The sequence below is a fragment of the Nesoenas mayeri genome, assembly GCF_963082525.1.
Source record: "Nesoenas mayeri genome assembly, chromosome: 6".
NCBI classification, from domain to species: Eukaryota; Metazoa; Chordata; class Aves; order Columbiformes; family Columbidae; genus Nesoenas; species Nesoenas mayeri.
In genome coordinates, this window is record NC_137545.1 from 2048065 (window position 1) to 2068775 (window position 20711).

General features: G+C 39.3%; 1 protein-coding gene across 1 annotated transcript in view; it reads left to right on the forward strand.

Annotated features, from left to right (window-relative positions):
- Nucleotides 1–20711, forward strand: part of LOC308041609 (neurobeachin-like protein 1) — a 77484-nt gene that overhangs the window by 20659 nt on the left and 36114 nt on the right. The window contains exons 6-20 of the mRNA XM_080346400.1: nt 120–247; nt 2221–2303; nt 4590–4675; nt 6180–6486; nt 7458–7564; nt 10143–10229; nt 11672–11755; nt 12528–12626; nt 12734–13314; nt 14975–15107; nt 15708–15827; nt 16749–17052; nt 17917–18002; nt 18306–18395; nt 20106–20274. Coding sequence (XP_080202526.1) covers nt 120–247; nt 2221–2303; nt 4590–4675; nt 6180–6486; nt 7458–7564; nt 10143–10229; nt 11672–11755; nt 12528–12626; nt 12734–13314; nt 14975–15107; nt 15708–15827; nt 16749–17052; nt 17917–18002; nt 18306–18395; nt 20106–20274 — 2464 coding nt within the window. The remainder of the gene's footprint in view (nt 1–119; nt 248–2220; nt 2304–4589; nt 4676–6179; nt 6487–7457; nt 7565–10142; nt 10230–11671; nt 11756–12527; nt 12627–12733; nt 13315–14974; nt 15108–15707; nt 15828–16748; nt 17053–17916; nt 18003–18305; nt 18396–20105; nt 20275–20711) is intronic.

Below are 20711 nucleotides of genomic sequence, written 5' to 3' on the forward strand. Positions count from 1 at the left end.
ATAATACTGTTATGTGGGCAACAACTGAAATTTGTGAGCTCAGAACTGTTCTGGAGGAGATCACGGTTAATCTTCAATTTCTACAAGTCTTCTGACCACAGCTTGCTTTTTTTCCTCAGTTAAAAAGCAAAACAAAAGAAAAAGAAGTGGCAGATCAGACTCCTATAGAAGAGTTTGTGAGACACGCATTGGCTTTTTGTGAAAGTCTCTACGATCCGTATCGAAACTGGAGGCAGCGAATTGCAGGGTATGTGTGGACTAGGACAGCAATATAAATACTGCGGTTTATGATAACCTTAGATAAATAATATGTGAAGTTTCTGACAGAACTACTGCTGCCTGATGTCAAACTAAAATAAAAAGTAGTTATGTGTATATTTTTCTGCTGTTGCTTTTTACAACTGATAGAATTGACAGCCTTGAGCACTTGCTACTGTGTTCTAGGTTTTCTTTTCCCAAAGGTGCGCTCTTTAGAATAGCATTTTTCCGATCAAAATCAACACAATGAAGCAGGTGTGCATGAAACTGCACTTCATTGCCACCAAAGTTGTCAGAGTACTAATATCTGTTCCATTTAGTGGAAAGGGGAGTCGTGAGGTTTTTTGAAAGTTGGGAAGTGTAGAGAACCAGGAAATGGGCTTTCCAAGATGTTTAGTTACTGTCATTCTAGGCATATGCCCTGTTCTTTGAAACTGCCAGTGATTCACTTCATCTGGCTCTTCAGAGACGTCCTACGTATTTCTGTGAGATCTTTTTCATGTACAGTTCTCCCTTATTAGCCCCAAATTAATTACAGTAATGTTAAATGTACACAGCCTTATATCGTTAACATGTTTTTCTGCTGTGTGTACAAGGGCTGAAGTTGTTGTTTGCTCCTTGCTGCATTGCCTTCAGGTCCTCAGTTTTATTTCCATCAGGACCATTTTGACATGCATCAAATGTTGGACCTGTACAAGTAAATAACTAAAGGCATAGAGAGATCATATCTCATGTTAGCTGGGCTTGTAAAACCTCAGGTCTGTTCTCACACATCCATTCTGTAGAGGTAGCACAGCATTGTGTCAGCTCTGTGGCTTGGATTTGTGCAGCAAATCACTCGTCTGACTCTGTGCAAAGAGTGGGGATCGTGTGAGCTGTGTTCCTTGGCTGCAGGGCTTGCTTTGTCGCTGGAAACCTGCAGTATGCCAGAATTCTGCGTGGACTGTGGGTTTCGTGAGGCTATTACGGAAACAAAAGGTAGTATTCTCAGTAACAGCCTCACTCATTGCACACGAAGTTTTAAGGAGCATGTAAGGCTCACAACTTCTGGTATTTTTGTGCAACGTGAGAATTTCCCCTTTTCTAGGAGCATGAATTGATAGCAGTTGTCAGCATATTGCCAAGCTGTCTTCAGATTTAGTGTAGGTAAGGCCAGCATATCTCGTGGTGTCCTAGGCAGAGTATAAGTGCTCAAAATCAGTGAATTTACAACAAATAAAGGTGTAGAATTTAGCAATGAATCAATATAACCACACCACAGAAGAGTGTTATGCTTTCTGAAACTGGTTATGATTTAAATACCTTTTAAAAATTATAATGTATTTACTGGCGGTCTAAAAGTTAGAACAAAATTAAATTTGAGGATACACTAAGAGGTGTTTGGTTTAACTGACCTTCCCTTGCTTTCCCCTTTCAAAAACTGGCCCATTTTTCTAAACTAGTGGAAAAAAGAAGCCAAAAGGAATAGGGTAGGCAGACCTGGTTGAATTAGGGCAAAATAAGTTATTGAAGATCACAGTTTAGATATGTTGCATCTTTGAAAAGATGTTTGTAATTATATCAGTAGAAAGATATCCCTTTAATTGGATGGTTCCCTCCCACCCCTTAATAAACCCGTAATAGTGTTTTGTGCCCATTTCATATTGCATGGTTAAGAAATCTGGCAGTCTTGCTAGTCGCTTAGTTACAATAAGCAAGGGCTACATAACAGATTACTGCTTTTTTTTTCCCCCAACTATACTGTATTGTAAATAGTTGAGATGTTTCTAGGAGCAGAACAGTAAATATGGGATTAGCTGTGATTCATTTTTTCATTATGAAATACTACTTTACTATTTTTTGATCCTATAGGCAAAAGGTATCTCCTGATTTTTGGCCGTGTTTTCTATTATGAAGTCTTAAGTGTAATAAGCAAAGGTATCGTATCTAATTTCTCTGGTGTATCTTTTAATGTATTTGCAGACGCTTCCTTGGTACAGTTGAAAAGAGCAGACAGAAGTATAAACCAGCCTCCCTCACTGTTGAGTTTGTCCCTTTCTTTTACCGTAAGTATCATCAACAGCATGTTTAACAATAGCCATCTTTGAAGGAGTGAAATTAGTGGTTCCACGTTCCTCTCCCTTAAGAATGCCTGATACCTGTAAAAGCCCCTTACTTACTTTCTGAGGCTCAGTGAAGTGGATTGCTTAATTTGCTTATGTTTTGCTCTGGCCATCACCATTGTGCCATTCCTACTCATCTTTGAAAGCCTTGCTTTTTCAGACTCTTTTGGTATGTAACAGGGTTTAATGGGTTTGGCTCTGTGAATTGCCAACTTTCCCATTTATTAGGGTACATACAGTGATTGCACGTAAGATCCCTGTAGCAACTGTAATGATAACTCGCGTGGAAAAATAATCCTAGGGAAGTGTTTGTTTATTTTTTGTCTCTTAAGATAGTTTAAAAGCTAGAAAGGAGGAAACTCTGTGCCATCCCACTACGCAGTGCTCCTCGGACTGCAATTTGGGAAACTGCTGTGTTGTCTCTGGTTAAGTCATTAAATATCATGATGGCTACTTTGGAATTCCTGTGTTCTTGACACTGCAGTTTTGCTGTGTGGAAGAGGAGGATGTATGTGGGTATGTTGTGTACTTAAATCTTAGGAAGATGGGATGTCCAGCTAGTTTACCAGTTTAGCACACCAAAGTGCTAGTGCCAACAGAATTGAAGCAGTGGGAATATGCTGTGGAGGTGGGGATATGAGTGAAATCAGCCCTTTTGGCCGCTATCCATTAACTCAGCTTTCATTGAAAAGAAAAAAGGAAGGTTCTTTTCCTGGAGTGGTACTATTTATGAATTTGGTTTGAGTCACATACTCCTCCTGTTCTTTGACCTTCCCTCTCTATGAGTGTAAAACAGGGTAGTTGCCAAAAAGACCAAAGAGCTGATGCCAGGAAAACGCCATTATCTTTATGCCACAGCGCTGGAAACTCACTCTGAAAGCTGCTACTGAGGAACGGCATCTGCAGGTTCTCTCCTCCCCATTCACTGCATTGCACTCTGGTTCCTCCGAAATACCCTAAATATTATACTGTGACTGAGCTGCAAATGTACTAATTAGCTGGCAGATACTCATCTGCGAGGTGGCCAGCTGGCAGGAAAGGCACAACAAGAAATTGCTGAGCATGTGCTTTAGACCTTCTGCCATACCAGCACTAATTTGAGGCTTTTTTGGTCTACCCAGCCTCATGATTTCACAGTCTGCTACAAACTGCTCTTTTGAGTTTGTCTGAGGTTCCCCAAAAGATTTAGAGACTCTAAGTCAGGGAGTGGGGGGACTAGCAGACTAACAGTGTGATCATCTAAGCTTTGTTTCCTTTGAGGACTAAATTTAAAAAATAGCTGTGCAATTTTCTTTAAAAACGGGCTTATACATTCAGTCTATAGTCAGAAGTCTTACTCAGCAAAAACTGGTAATGGTGTTAAAGGTTATATTATTATTTTAATGAATCTAGATTTCTGGCATTTTCAGTACTTATTGTTGTTTTTAAAATCTCAGTTTTTTACATTAGCAGTTCTATCTCAAAGTTATTGAAAGTTTTACGATTGTTAATTCCAAATATAATAAACCTTTGTAGTTTGTTGCAGCTACTTTGAGTCTAGTGTTACTGCTATAGCAACAGTATCCAGGTTATAGCTATTGCTGAAAAGAGTTCCTGAGGCTGTTTATAACTAATTTATATCAGATATGGCAGGAGAAGAGATGCAGGATAATTATCTTTAAAGAGACCACTGCTGGAAAGGTTCCAGACCTGCACAGGTTGCAGGGAAGTGTGGCTTAAAGGCAGCGAGCTCAGGGACTGTGCAAATGCTGTCAGACTTTGTGTGCTAAAATCATTCTGACTTCTGGCATGCATGCTGACTGCTTACGTGTTAGCATGGCCTTCTGTTTCTCATTAGTATGGACAAAACGGGCTGATGTGACATTATGGATCAGATCGACAGTCGTTGTATGTCTATAGTTCTGTCAGCCTGCATGAAAAGTTTTATCCAAGCTGAATGTCCGGCCCTGTGAACTCCTGGTAAATGTGGACTTGTCGTGTGACTTTGATAATGCTGGGAGGAATGTGTTTGTGTCTGATTTATGTAAAAGGAAGTGGTGATTATATAGTTGTTTGAGTTTTTTTAAAATGTGCATGAGAACAGGGAGTAGAGGAGCTTTTTTAATAATTTAATTTGTTGGTGTTTTATTTTGGGTTTTTGTTGGGGTTTTTTTGAGAGGAAAAGCTTTGTATAGTTTATATGACCAAAGTAAGGAATACTTACTTCTCTTTCTTGTTTACTCCACTCAGAATGCTTTCAAGAAAGTGAACATCTCAAGGAAAGCCTAAAATGTTGTCTGCTACATCTCTTTGGAGCTATTGTGGCTGGTGGTCAGGTAAGGATGTTCGGAAATCTTTTCAGCTGCTGAAGCGTTCAGATGCCTGTTTATTGTTTAAGGTTTATAAATACCCTATTACCCATAAATGAGAAGAATTTGTTATTGACTATGAATTTGTCTTACGAAGTTTGGGGACATTCTGTGCAGTAGTATCTAAATGCTAAAAGCTAGGTCCTGCTTTCAAATAACCGTAGCCATTTGCTGTCTACAGTAACTACACATTCATATGAACTTACTGTAATATTTTTGTATCATGAAGAAAAACGTGGGTAACTAGATTAGGAGTCTCCACCTGCAAAGGTGCACATTTGGAATCAGCACATGCTGGAAGTAAGCTGTTCCAGAAAGAGCCACAGGGCCTTTAGAGCTTGGAAGCTGTTGAAAATCTTTGGAAAAACGGGAAGCAAAGAGCATGTTTCTCTGGCTGCAGTGCAGCGCGGGCAGGTAAAAGGCTGAGAGCCGCAGTTTGAATCCAGCTCCCTAGAGAAGGCCGGGAGTCCCTGCTGAGGCTTCTTAAAGGTTCTGTGAGGCTGGGCTCCTGCCCCAGATTTGAGTTGGCCCTGACCCTGTGCAGGCCAGGAAGAGAAGTGAGGGAAATGCACTCGGGACACAGAGAAATGTTTACCAGTTATTATGTTCTTTTCAAAAATTTTGAAGTATTATTAATCTCTTGATGTAAAATGAAAATTCAAGCGAAGATTTACCTAGAATTAGCAGTTTATCAAGGCTGCCTTATTAGAATTTTATAACATGCATTTAAATTGTACTTCCTTTTCCCTATAAGCATTCTCATTGAAAAAGGAAGCATAGTTAAGTGAACAAGATGGGGTGCATTTCATCTGTAGCCATCAATATAATCCAAGTAGAATGTTTCCTATTTAGTTAACAATTACAGGGCATTAAGAGACATAATGCATGTTCACAGAATGTCAGGGGTTGAAGGGCCCTGGAAAGCTCATCCAGTGCAATCCCCCCATGGAGCAGGAACACCCAGATGAGGTTACACAGGAAGGTGTCCAGGCGGGTTGGAATGTCTGCAGAGAAGGAGACTCCACAACCCCGCCCTGGGCAGCCTGTTTCAGGCTCTGCCACCCTCACTGAGAAGTAGTTTCTTCTTAAATTTAAGTGGAATCTCTTGTGTTCCAGTTTCTACCCATTGCCCCTTGTCCTGTCACTGGTTGTCACTGAGAAGAGCCTGGCTCCGTCCTCCTGACACTCACCCTTTCCATATTGATGCCCATGAATGAGTCTCGCCTCAGTCTCCTCTTGTCCAGCTCCAGAGCCCCAGCTCCCTCAGCCTTTCCTCACACGGGAGATGCTCCACTCCCTGCAGCATCTTGGTGGCTGCGCTGGACTCTCTGCAGCAGTTCCCTGTCCTGCTGGAACTGAGGGGCCACAACTGGACACAATATCCCAGATGTTCCATGATTTGGATAACTCAGATTGAAACTGCTGGTTTGATTGTATTTCTTCCTTTATTGTTTTTACCTGTGGGTTTCAGAGGAACGCTCTTCAAGCAGTATCTCCTGCCACCATGGAGGTGTTGATGCGTGTTCTGGCCGACTGTGACAGCTGGGATGACAGGAGCCCCGAGGAGGTGAGCAGGAAGGCAGAGCTGACTCTGCAGTGCCTGACAGAAGTTGTCCATATCCTCCTGACCAGCAGTTCTGACCAGCGGCAAGTGGAGACAAGCACAATATTGGAGAACTATTTCAAGTTGCTTAATTCAGACCATTCAGCTTTACCTAATCCCAGGCGATGCAGGCAGTGGGAAAGCAGGTTCATAGCACTGCAGATCCAAATGCTGAGTAAGTACTCAATTGTGCAGTTCCTTTAAACATCTCTTGATAACTCTGAAACAAGCAATGATTGAACCGTGATAGTAGTATGACTGAATGTTCCACTAAAAACATTGACTTGGAGAAGCAATTGAAATATTTTGCATATGTCGTCATTGACATTACTTCAGATCTATTCTTATTTAATCATTCACTACAAAAAACAACACAAGAAACCATATTGAATTGCTACCATTTAACCAGGGCATCAAGGTTCACAGACTGCCCATCTCAATTTTAAAAACAGCAAAACAACCCAAAAAACCAACAACTTTTGCCAGGCAATAGCTATTACTGATCAGCACCTTAGTAATGGCAGAATAAGATGGGTCTGTACTGAAAGGCCCATGTGGTGGCTGTTTTGTGATTGTTCGCCTTTAAATGGCATTGTTGTAAACATTGGCCAAAGGTGATGGTCTGAAACACTTGGGTTTAAGTCATTGGATAAGGATTTGGATTTTTTCCACTTTGTTCCCAATGGGTAATAGAAATAAAGGTATTTCTTTTCACAAACTTCCAAGAAAACTGAGGAATAGTACCAAGGCAATGAAGAATGCTTACAATATAAGGCTGCTGTAGAATGCACAGTAATGGCTTGATGAGAAAGCGAGCATTTGTGTTTTAAATAAAAGGCCTGCTGCTTATGTACTCACAAATGGCAGTAACTCTAAACGGAGCCCCAAAGCAATCCAGGATATTTGGCAGCTGAATTTTTCTCTAGGTATAGTAGGTAACGTGATAATTTTTACAGCATCAAAACATTTAGCTTTAGGCCTAGCACTCTGTGCTTAAAATACACATAATTCTTTATCAAAGAATTCACAGCACAGTTCGTTATACATTTTTTTTTTCTTCAATTTATTATGTAACGTGCAGAAAAAATGCTTGATGGATTTGGGAAGTGTTTTGTCTTTGATGCCAGTTCTGTTTTAATTTTATAGATACCATCACAGCCATGTTAGACTGCACAGATAGGCCTGTTCTGCAGGCGATTTTCCTTAACAGTAACTGCTTTGAGCATCTCATTCGACTGTTGCAGAACTGCAAGGTAAATTTTCCGTTATCAGCAAATTTTTAACAAAATCTATCCTGTGGTATTGCAGATATATTCATTACCTTTGTGTCTTCTGTCTGAATTAGATGCAATTTTATAGTGTCTACATACTAGAAGTAAAACTTTGGATCAATTAGTGCCACTAATGCCATCAAAGTTCTGAAAGATCCAAGTTACTTTAAAATCTTTTTGTCGTTATTGTTGTTGTTATGAGGGTTATTTTGTGTGTGTGGTTTTGTTTGGTTGGTTTTGGTTTTAACGTTCTGTCACTGGATTGCTAGGGAGTCCCAGGTGCTGCCAGGTGGAGGCGTGAATTCTAATTTCAGAGGGATATTGTTCTATTTTAAAAAAAGACCTTGCCGATGTGCCTTTAAGCGTTTCAGAATATTTGGGTCTTGTGTAGCTGACATAAAACATGAGCTCAAGCTGTTACAAATGTTCTTCAATTGTTCTTCTCTGTAGGATTAGTGTTTACATAGATGTTGTGTTTTCATCTCAGTCCCAGATGGTCATATTAGAATATGCAAGCTATAGTGTCTTCCAGTAATTGCTTCATAGATGTCATTTTTCCCTGTGCAAAAGGACGTAGCTGTGATGTAACTCTGTGGAATATTTTATTTCTCTTTTTGTGATATGTTGGTCACATAGCTCTTTTGAGCTCTTCTAATGCTAGATAATTTAATGGTAGCTACAGTATGCAATTTGATTCAAATCCATTTAGATTTTGGATTCTAACATAGTGCAGTGATATATTAGAAATAAATGTGCTTGGATTATGTCTTAGCTGTAGTTATAATCAGTGGCAGAATGCCAACTGACTTGAAGTGTTTTGAAGTGTGGTTTTTAATCTTCTCGTGAAAATACATTGCTTGACCTTTCCATTCTCCTCTGTTTAGAAGTCTGTGCCTATTTTTGTACTGACCTTGTACTCCGTAAGAAATGTATTTTTTAGTTTCTTCCTAAATTATCAAGCAGTGCGATGTTTACCTATTTATGGAGACTCTGTGTTCCTGCTCTCATATGAACAAGTGGTGGAATTTAAGAAAGCAGGAACAGCTACGCTATTTTTGCAGCTTGCTCCTTTATTTTTATTCTGCCTATGTACACTCTTCTAAGGGTTTTTCCGGTGATAGTTTCACATATTACTGTGATTGGACATCAGTGCTGCCAGTTTGCTACATAGTGGGTTGTTTTTAACCTTTTCCAGTCAAAATATCCCCAAAGATGAGAAGTGTGGAGAGGGTGAAGGCTGGGAAGTCGTGTGTCTTTTCCAATATACTTGTATCTGCATTCTTTTTCAAAGCCAAATAGGGAAGATGAATTTAGCTGTGCAATTAGGATTTCTCCTTATTAGCTGGGGGTAGAGACCCTCTTTCTAGATCTTTTTCTTTACCTATGAAACTTTTGCTACTGGATTCACCAGCAAGCAGTGTAAAGTGCAGTTCTGCAGCTCCACAGTCAGCAAGAAGAGTCCAGATATGGATCTGGAACTCAGGAAGCTGATGGATCTGCAGCAAATGTGACGTGCAAGAAACTTCCATGGAAAGGAGGGGGTGACGAAAATCCATACTGCTATATCTGCTATAGAAATCCCAGAGAACTTGGGGTATTTGGGGCCATACTTGTAGTCATACTTCCTAGTTCTTTGCATCTTTTTTTTTTTCTTTCATATTTGCTGTTTTTAAGGCTTATGAGCAAACTGTATTCCCTTAATTATGCTCTAGGGTTAGAGATCTGCACAACAGCCTTTTGAAACTGCTCGGTTAAGTTTTGATGATCTGAATGTTGCTTTTTCCTGCAACATCCAAAAGAGGGACGGTACTTTGGAGGTACCAGGAGGTGCTTATCATATACTGAGGGTCATTTAATAAGCTGCTTTGTTGGGCCTGAATCTTTTCTCATCGCCTAAACTCTCTTAAAGGTCAAACTTTGATCAAAGCACAATGACCTCTAGCAATATGCCTGGTTAAAAAAATATTCTTTTCTGAACAGCTTTAAAATAGAAGAATTAAAACCATCTGGGCATTGTAATACAAGTTTATGCATCCATTTTACATGTATTATCAGAATTGAAGTAACCCATGTGAATTTTTTTTTCATGTGTCTGTGTCTGCTTCCCTTTGTTCTTATTTCTGATTGTTAATGTTATAATCCTCTGAGGCATGTTATTGTTATTCTGCCATATTAGGTGCCCTTGACCGTGAAGTACCTTTCAAAATGACTTGTGTTTCTAACTATGTGCTTTCACACCTATGTAAGTCCAAGTAGTATCTTGAGTGTTGTTCTTCTGTTTCTTGTGATTTATGGAAGTTGATTTCTCAGGTTGTTCCTCGTCAGAGAGACTGTCTAGCACATAATGGAACAAAATGTATGAGGAAAAAAGAAGTATTGTTCCTTTTTTTTAACTATTCAGCAAAAATACAGATTAATGGAGGATTGTGTCTCACCGGTGTGAGAATTCTTCTTTTCGGTGTGTATGTGAAATACAAGTCCAAGGCAGCCTCCACAGGTTTGGCTGCGGGTAACTGTTTAATGCAATTATATCCATTATTTTTGTCTCTGTTTCTAACAGCTGTTTTTAAATGCTAACAATAAAGTGGCAGACAAGAGTGAGAAAGACCTTGCCAACAAATTACTGACAGAAATGAATGAGGACCAGGTACCTACCTAACCTGTCTTTTGCTCCAGTTGAACTCAAGATACAATCACAGGAGAACTGATTCTTGTGCTTCACCTTAACCATCTTCTTTAAGCCTTCTGCAGCAAGATGAACTTGTGTTGCTGCATGCATCAGTATTTCCTGTCTCTGGAAAATAATTCTTCTGAATAACAGATTGAAATCAACCTCAGTTTTGTTCATCTGCTTCAAATTGCAGATATTTGCAATAGCTTGAGCCTCACTTATGCTTTTATTAAGGAAAAGGTGAAGTACATAAATGGAATCCAAATGAATTCTATCAACCTGGTGGTGATTTTTTTCCCCCTCCCTTTCCTCTTCTTTTGCTTCTTTGTCTCAGCACTGTGGTGGTTTGGATTCTGGGGCCTTATTTGTGAATCTCGATGGTTGTATTTGATGTCCTGATTCTTTGCTTGTCATCAAGAACAGATGTTCACAAAACAATGGACAGGCTGAATCAGGGAGGTAGGAATAGCCTGTTGCTTTAATTTTCCCCAAATATTGTGGAAAGTTTCAAGTGCAAATTGTTGTTGTATTAATTTTATAGTAGAATGATTTGTTCTAATTAAAAATGTAAAGAAATGCTAATTACAAGGTATAGTAATCTACAAACTGTGATTCTAACGAATAGCTTTGGCTTTTTTAGAAACGCAGGGTGACACTCTAGCCACATGTAAATGTTTCTTCACATCTAACACGGTCTTCAATTCTTGATACTTCGTTTTCAAAATATGTCTGGTACGCATATATTTCAGAGATGATGAAACAGATTTTGTTTGCCCAGTTTGGCTAATTAGATTTACTGATGGATGTGAAACAGTGCTCTGACATTATTGTCCTTAAAACCACCATGAAAATATCAATATGAACAAGAATGATAGAAAAAACCCTCAAAAGATAAGTTAAATTGGAAAAAGAGATCGTAGTCAATGCGATGAGGGCAGGGGTGAGGCAGCCCCCTTGCTGTGCTGGTGTGCCTTCTCTCTTCTAATTTGTGTGTGTGCGCTGCACTGGTGTGTAGGGACTCAGAAGGAAAAGACGACGCTTTATTTGAGCTGGCGGTGCCTGGTTGTCCAGCAGCACACACACACACATGCTGCAAGGGGTTTCCTAGTTTGTTTTCCTCCCTCCCTCTTGAGGTTGTCCATTAGCCGCATGAGGAAAACTTGTTTGTCCGTAAGAATATTTGAAGAGTGATGTGTGTTGTAAATGCCTCTCTTCTCTCGAAGTGTGTGCCTGGTTGTCTATTGTTATGTACTTCTGTGTAGACCTGGGGCTTATGAAATCTTGACTACTGGGAAGATGATTTTGGAAGCATGTTAGCGAGCTCTTGGTTTCCCTCCTGGCAGGAGGGCACCGTATAGATTTTGGAGCTGAACTCTCTTTGTGCATTTGTATATAACTTCTGTACCTGCTGCTTTCAGGTGTTTCAGGGCCACCTGGACCGCTTGGCAGTGTCAACCATTCAAGCCCTCACTGCAGTCATGCACAAGTCTCCAGCTGCTAAGGTAACAGTATCTATGAGAGGTCTGCTTGCAGGAGGCTTCTTGATCTTGTTCCCAGTTAGTGTTTTTATCACCGTATCTTGATGAACCTTGCTAATGAAGGTGTGCGGATTATGGTCATACGTTCCTGCCAGATTGGAATAGCTGGTTAACATCCCTTATCCCTTTATTTGTGTCCAAAGGCTGGACATTGACCCATCTTTCTATCAGAACTAGAAGGTCAGAGCGTTAATGGCAGTTGGAACCTGTGTAAAGGAATTCCATGGTTACTTGCCCCAAGAACCTGTGGGGTGGAATTAGCTTTTAGGAAAACTTCCTTAGAACGCTTTCTAATGTTTGAAGTGTTTAGAATGGGTAGTTTTTAATCAAGCTGGTCTAGGAAAACCTTTCACTCGAAAATTAATGTCTGAATACTTCTAATTCTCAATGTAATCATTTCATGGTGTAGTTTGCATGAGAAAAATAAAGCTGTTAGTATTTTGTGATAGAATTAACATTTTGCTTATAGCAAAGGAATTATGTTATAGGTAATTATTAAAATATAACTTTGATCTTTTACTTGTTTATCTGCATGCTGCAGTGAGATCCTTCTCATCTGCGACATGCTGGCCATCACAAAGTGGACATGATCAAAAAGAGACTGCTAGCCTGTAAACGTCTTTCTTGCATTCTAATTATTTTGTATCTAGTATTGTATTAAATTAGAACCTGCTGCAGTAGATGAGCAATTTGTGTCCGTTTTATTTGTTAGTGAGACTGAGATTTTTATCCTCAGGAGGTCTTCAAGGAGAGGATTGGTTATGCACACATATATGAGGTACTAAAGTCGCTGGGTCAGCCCTCACGAGAATTGCTGGAAGAGCTCATGAATATGGTGAGACGTGCTTGCTTTGAATGCTAAAACGCTTACATCTTTTCAAGCTTTCGTCCTCTGGCTCTATTTTATTGTATTTCATGTCTGAGTTCTCTGCTGGTTTTCAGGCTGTTGAAGGTGACCACATGGCTGTTGGGATGCTTGGCATTAGTAACGTCCAGCCCTTATTGCTGCTTATCCAGTGGCTTCCAGAACTAGAATCACACGACCTGCAGATTTTCATCTCAAATTGGTTGAGGCTAATCTGCTGTATTAACAGACAGAGTCGCGCCACGTGTGTCAATGCGAACATGGTCATCCGGATCATTGAGACGCTAAATTCCCACTCAGCGCTCCATTGTACTTGCGCAGAGAACTTGATTGCCCTTCTGGGCTCTTTGGGGAGCCAGTCAATGGGCTCAGAAGAACTGCTTCAACTCATACGGCTCCTGAGGACTGAGGAACCAAAACAAGCTCACCCTTACGTTGTTCCAACCATGCGAGCCATTCTGGCGATGGCGCGGAAGCAGGGCATGGCCAGTGCCTTGCAGTACTTCAACCTGAACCACAGCATGGCCGGAATTGCTGTTCCATCAATTCATAAGTGGCCAGGCTCTGCGTTTTCTTTCAACGCTTGGCTCTGCCTTGACCAGGACCGGGTGGACCCCAGCATGACCAGCAAAAGTGGCAAGAGGAAGCAACTCTATAGGTATAGTTAATATAACTGCTTGAACAGCACGAATCTGGGTCAGCTCTTCCCTGTGGCATATGGTTCCCTATGACATGTGGTACTCCTGTTTATCTTCATAGAATGCGATATGTGGCGCTTGGTTTGTGAAAAGGAGCAGTGTCATCTGTCACCAGAGCAAGGCTGTGTTACAGAAACAAGCTTGTAGTTTCTCAGTTTGTAATGTTTCAACTCCAAATTGTATTAAGGTTCATAGCTCAACCAGAAAAAAAAAAAGAGCTAAAAAACCCACACTCCAAAAGAGAGCAGCCTTCCCATTGTGTCCTGTAAAGGTAATGAAGTGCGTTTCCTATATTAGAGTGCAACAAAAGGACACCCTCATTTGCTTAAGTAGCAGTCATTGACACAGATGGTTCTCAGTATAATTTCTCTTTCTAGGTACTAGCCTTCAGCAGCAAACAAAATGCAGAAGGGGAGAATACCAGCTGAAGAGTCTTTTGCTCCCTTCAGTCCATTTTACTGCACAGCAGTTTCAAGGGAAATGTTGAAGAATGCAATTCTAGTCGTAACAGAATTGGTATTTTCAAACCCCCTGTGTCTTAGAGTGTTACTTCTGCTTATCAGTAACCACAGAGGCAGGTGGAGACCCCTTGGATTTGCATGGCTGCCCTGTGTGTTTGGGTAGCAGAGTCCCACTGCAGTTCTGAAGTAGACTGTAGTTCTAGAAAATTGCAGTGGAATTGCCCTGCAAAGTAAAAAAGCTGTGATTGGATTTCCATGCGATGCTATTATACCAATAGCTGACTGCTTTTCTGTCATTTTATGTACAATTTTGAAGACATCATTCTAGTTTTGGGAATCTAGAACAGTAGTGCATTGAAATGAATAATAATTTTAAAAGGAAATGTTTAAATATTCCAGTTTCAGCTTGAAATGCTAAACACAGAACTAAATCTAAATAATTAAATTTTGATCTAGCTGGTATGTTTTACAGTGTTTAACTGTAAGATAGCTTATATCTGTTGAGGTTGCCTGTAATATTCACGTGCTCTGTGTGTGTATGTGTGGTTTTTATTGATAGATGCAGATATTTGATAGTGCAGTAGTTAAAGCACCCACTTGGAATAGTGGTGCCTAAGGGTGTGTAGCAGGTTTTGATAGCTGTTCAAAATGTATATATAGTTTTTGTACTCAAGTGCTTAAAAATTGGAAGGTTTCTCAATATTGGCAGCTCTACCAGGGGCTGTCAGACACAATTTCACTGATAGAAAGCAGCAGAGGTTGCAGGCCAGTCTGTTTATTACAATATTGTAGCTTCCAGAGTCTGCAGCGGGCAGGACTTTGCAGCAGAACCAGCTTGAGCTGTGTGGGTCAAACTGAAGCATTATTTGTTGGGACCAGGGTTATGTTCTCAAGTAAAAGATGGATGCTACAAGCTGCTCTGCGAGCTTTGTGGATCACCTTTTAGCCTGCATGTCCTGTGCCTTGGGGTCCCTCCTATGAGGCACTTCTTCGTCTTGTTTTTTCTGGAATAATAGTAGGAGCCAGTCAAGTAGTAGATATTGGACCAGTGACAACGACTCAAGTTGGTTTGCTCCTTACTGAATGTACTATTAGGTGATTTCTAGTAGTGTTGATGAAGTAAGTACTTGATTGTGTGTTTTGTTGTGTTTTTCTTTAGCTTTTTCACAGGAAGTGGCATGGGGTTTGAAGCATTTATTACATGCTCTGGGGTACTGGTGGTTGCAGTTTGCACAAAGAGGGAATATGCAACAGTGATGCTGCCTGACCATTGTTTTTTTGATTCTCTCTGGGTAAGATTTGATACTGAAAACCTCTTTGTTCAGGATAGTGCTGATAGCTCAGAAGTCAAAGTCCTTTTTTTTTTGGTTGTTTTACAAATGGTCTATTTTATTGTATTTAAATAATTCATTGCATAAGAACAGACCTAATATCTAATAATGCAAGCAATTTCCATGTAGTTTAGTGATTGATTGAGCTAAGTTATGGCTATGTTATTAGCTATTTGTTATTGATAAGCTGGTGACAGCATTGTGCTTAGAGATCTTTTTAACATGCAGAATTCTTTTTTATTAAATTATAACAAGCATAGGTGGCTGCGGTGCTATGTAATTTGATAAAATGTGCTACTTTGTTTCTTCCTTGCCTTTTTCTACTCCCATACTTAAGCACTAATGTGAAAGAGCTGTATCTCTCTCCCTTCAAAAACCTTTTTGCATGTAAACTACTTTAAAATGGAAGCAGCTGACAGGTGGTCTTATCTTGTTGTTGTTTTGGATTTATTCTCTTAAGTGATTTCCTCACCAGATTAGCAGAGCTGAAGTTGAATAGTACCATACAGTCATCTCACTGCTTTTTAATAATGACCTCCTTACTTTATGTTGCTTAACCAGCACAACGTAACTATTGTTCACATGCCTGGCAAGAGGCCCTTTGGTCAGAGCCTCGTGTACATCTACGTCAACGGGCAGCAGAAGGTCTCTGCCCCACTTCGATTCCCTGCCATGAATGAAGTAAGTTCAGCTTCTGAGTCATGCCCTGTCCCGACGTGCTCTCGTGGAACACTGAGAACATAGTTGGCTTTTTTCATTTTGGAAATTGTGTAAGAGCTTAAGATAGCTTAGCCTACTGATAATAAACTGCCGTTCAACTTTGGACAGTGTCCAGGGTATCAATTTGGAATATAACCATTCATTGTTGCTTGTTTAGTCATCTCAGTTTAAAAATGAAATAACAGATTACCATGATTAGATTGTGGGGTTTTCCCCAACATAGTTACCTGAGAATACTGACATAATTTATGATGGGTAATTGTAACAAACCACACATCTGCCCTCAGGATTCATGTGACTGTACTTAATGAGGAATATTCCCTGTTGTTTTCAACAGTAATGGTTTTTTACTTGTATTTTCTGTATGTTCCCTTAATAGCCTAATCTCATGCCTGCTTTGTTAGCTGGATAAGCAGTTTACACACAGTTAATCTAACCATCTGAACGTGTCCTCATTTAGCCTAAAAAAAGAAAAAACAGCAAAGTATATGTCCAGTTTAGTTTTCTTTATAAGCATTGTCCATTCTTTTTTGTGGAACAAATACCATTTAACCTGGGCTACAACGCTGAATATTCTCTGTCTTTTTTAAGTTCCAATTTGGTATTTGTTAAATGTGTTGACCGAACACTTAAATCGGACATAATCGTAGCAAAATCAGTATAACACTTAAAAAATGAGTGTAAATGTAATTTCCATTGCAAGATAAAACTCTGGATTTTGGCCCATCTTTAGAATAAGCACTGTAAACGCCAAGGTAGCTAAAACCATGGCAGGTAAGGTTTATTTAGTTAGATTTACTTTGTCGACTGCGGCAAAAAGAAAAAAGAGGTTAGATTTACAGTATGTGTTTTGTTTTCTTTCTTCCATGTGTGACTTTCCAGTCTTTCACGTCTTGCTGCATTGGTTCTGCTGGCCAAAGAACAACTACTCCTCCTCCATCTCAGATACCAGATCCACCTTTTTCCTCCCCTGTGCTGCCCCATCGGACGTCGCTCGGGGGCATCCTCTCTGCTGGGAGTTGGGGCGGGATGCTTGGAAAACCAGAGCTCATCACCAAGATGATCTCAGCAGGGACTCAGGACAGTGAATGGGGATGTCCAACATCTTTGGAGGGCCACCTTGGGTCAGTGATCATCTTTCATGAAGCACTGCAGCCTCCTCAGGTGAAAGCGTTGTATTTAGCAGGTGAGTGGTGATTGTACTGGTTTTTGTGGAATAAAAGGGATGAGTTATGGAGAAGACCCCGTGGAGCTTAGCTCTACATAGACACATAAAGAAGTTACAATCCAGAAGAATTGCAGAGCTGGCCTGAGTGAGAGCACCTGATAACAAATAAGCTTAAAATGGAATGATAAATATTTTATTACTTTTATTTAAAGTGTTATGTTTGCAATAAGCTCATCTATCTGTCATATGCACAGACCTGCAAAAATATAAACATGAGGTAGTATTTTCATTTTTAAGTTCTTAATTTTTGCTACTGTTTGCCCACACTTGAGTTTGCCATTGAGACTCTTTAAAGTATTGCCCTTGTTTTGATAGGCTGCTTACAGGTGACGTACGCTTGGGGATTTTTCCATAAGAATTAATTGATAATTAAGGGGTTATTTTTAAGAAACATTCTGATAAGCTCTGTTTTGTAGTTCAAGGTGTTAAGGTATTAAATTTCATGATGACTTGGGGTTGTTAGAGATTAGCATGAAAACACTTCCATCATTTAAAGGAAACATTTTGCATTACTAAACAAAAGCTCTCTTGAAGGTTACTAATTTTCTGAACATTTGGGCTTGATGACAGAGATTGGTGACAAATACGAGGTAGATATTTGTAAAGAGAGAAATATTAGATCTGTTTGAATGTAAAAAAAAAGAACCTTTGTATAGTTTAGGTATGGTTTAGAATATCCGATGTGTTGCAACGAAGCATAGTAGTATAAAATCTGTGAATTAATGAACTGCATTGATATCCAGGGTATTCTTAAATATATATGTTATAAAGATATACTTGATGTATCATTTTAGATGTATATATATATTTATATTTTAATAGGTCCAAACTGTTTAACTCCATGGAAGTCTCAAGAGGCTGAAGTAGCAGATCTCCCCAGTAAGGTTCTTCTTCATTATACACCAAAGGTATGAAATAATACATAGCTTCTCTGTGATTTCACAGCGTGCAGTAATCTCAGAATATGTTCTAGATGGTCTCTTTATTTTTTTTGCTGTTGCTGTTTCGTAGAACACGTGAGCATACCATCTTTACACTGTGCTTATTTTGGGAAGATAAAGAGCAATAAGAGCTTGCTTAAACTATAGTCTTTAGCAGAGATAAAAGATTTTTCTCTTGTCTGGCAAAAGAACAGAATTGTCTTGTACAATTGTGAATGTCAAATCTAAGATAACATATATGATGTTTCAGCCTCTTCATTTGTTTAACAGGCCTGCAGAAACCAAATTTGTCTTGACCTGTCTGCAAATCTTTTCCATGGAAGACTAACTGGAAACAAAGTAGTAAACTGGGACATCAAGGTAAATGCATACTGAAGAAGCATAACCCAATGTAAATCCGTAGTGGAAGTTGTGTATGTTCAGCTAACTTCTGGAATGTTGGAAGTTATTATCATACTGCAAATGACACTTAGCAGACACAGCATGTTTTTTGTAATGGGCATGAATGGGTTAATCCTGTAGCTGGAGTAGTATTACACTTATTGAGAACTTACAAGTCCTACTGCTCTTAATGTCACAGGTAATGCATTAAATTATATTGGTAGCTGACTATTCTTCATAACCTATTCAATGCATGTTGCATATTGAAAGCATTTCATCATCTCTAGGGAATTCTGTCATGGTTTTCTTACAGTCTTAAACTCTGAATTAGATTAAGATTAGTGGGGTTAAGTTAACACTTGGGACTTCTGCTATGTTAGACATATAAAAAATATTATTGAATTACAGATGACAAGGTCTGGAGTTAAAATAGTACAAGAATCTAGCATTTTTTAAAGAGAGAAGTTAATGTAGTTATCTTGTTTACTTCTGGTTTTGGGTTGGCACAGTCCAAAAGCCTCATTTCAGAGAAAACAACAAATATTCACTGAAGTGTTGGACCTTATTCTGTCTCTGCTGTACACTAATTGACCAATACTTTTTCCTTACTATTGGATACATTGGGATATCTGATTCTTACAAGCTATGCAAATCATCTTTGTTTAACTTTTGCTAGCAGTTGTAATCACAGCAATACTGTTATATTAGTATGGGAGCTTAAGAATTAACATTTTCTGGCTAAACCTGCTTGTAGTTTCCTGCTCAAACACTCCGTTATAGCAAAACTGTCCTATATCTTGATTTTTGTTTTCTTAACCAACACATAAGGTCCTTACGTCCTTCTGATAAAGCAGTTAATTTCATAGTCTCATGCCACTGACGGTATTATATGTCCATTGGATGTCTTCTGTGTAAAACAGCAAATAGCCTCTACTTGCTACTTCATGGAGAAGAGGAGGAAACCATGAAACGCACTCCAGCTTAATAAATACCACCATGTACCTGTTTGCTTATTTGTTCCCTGATCACTAGCACATATGAATGTAAAAATCAGTCAGGCTTGCTCTGTGCAGGAGGAAATCAAGTTATGTGCAGCATCAGAGTTTGATCCAGAAACAGTGACACAAATAAGGATTTATTTATTTTAAATTTAGGTAGAATACGTCCACTTTTGTTTTATAGGCAGAATCTTCGATTAAGGGCTCTTAGCTTTAAGAAAAAATAAAATCCAAAGTCTGAGTGTAGAAAACTTGTCACTAGAATACCACTTTCTTTTTTCTTTAAGGAAAAATGTATGTACAAATAAATAATCTACTCTACTAGCAAACTCATTACTGAGGAAATATTGTTGGACCTACACTGTGCATATGCTGATTTATGGAGATTAATGTTAAGAAAATTCAGACTCTTGCTAGTTGATTTTGCCGTGATACAAACAGTTTGAAAAGGCTGAAGTTTGTTCTCTTCGCTCAGTAGTGGGAAGAGGGGAGGGTGCGGAGTGCTTGTATCTCTAGCTCTATGTTGTGAATACAGGTTTTAGGAGAATCATTCATTAACAAACATGGTGGCGTTTAGCACCCTCTTGAGGAGAAAACCCTGAGGTTCCTTTTATTTGGAGGAAATTTCTTTTGCATAGTTTTGGGGGTTTCATTTTTGCTGATGTTTTCCCTCCTTTTTCTCTTGATTTAGGATATGATCAACTGTATTGGTGGAATAAATGTGCTGTTTCCACTGCTGGAGCAGATCAGTTTTCTTGGTGCGCCGATACCTGTGAAGCCTGAAGGGGAAACTCTCCCTCCAGAACTCCTTACTCCTGTAGAGGGAGACTGGGTGGTGATGCCATCCACAAAGGCGTCAGGTGGGCAAGTACAGCTGAACTGAAAAGATTTTTCAGATTGATTTAAAGAGTCTTTCTGTGAGTGACAGAAAGCTGTTTGATTATGTGCTGGCTTTTTTAGTATGCAAAGCTGAAAGGCTCTTTCTGTTCCTGGGTATCTGACATGGATGCTGAATACTAGGAGTTCAGCACTATGTAAAATTAACTTACTAGCATATTTCAAATATAGTTATGTTTAATAGCATATTTTTTCTTTTCATAGTTTACTATTACATTAGTGTAATAGTGTGCAGGTTTAAAATTGCTGTTCTGAAACGTTTGTTCTGATTATTTTGAGAAATTATGTTTGATGCAAAGCCTACTAATATCAATAATAAGAGCTTTCCTACAACTCAAGCACTGGGTCCAAAAGCCACACAAAGACTTAGCAGCATCAGCACAGTACTGTTTAGCCATTA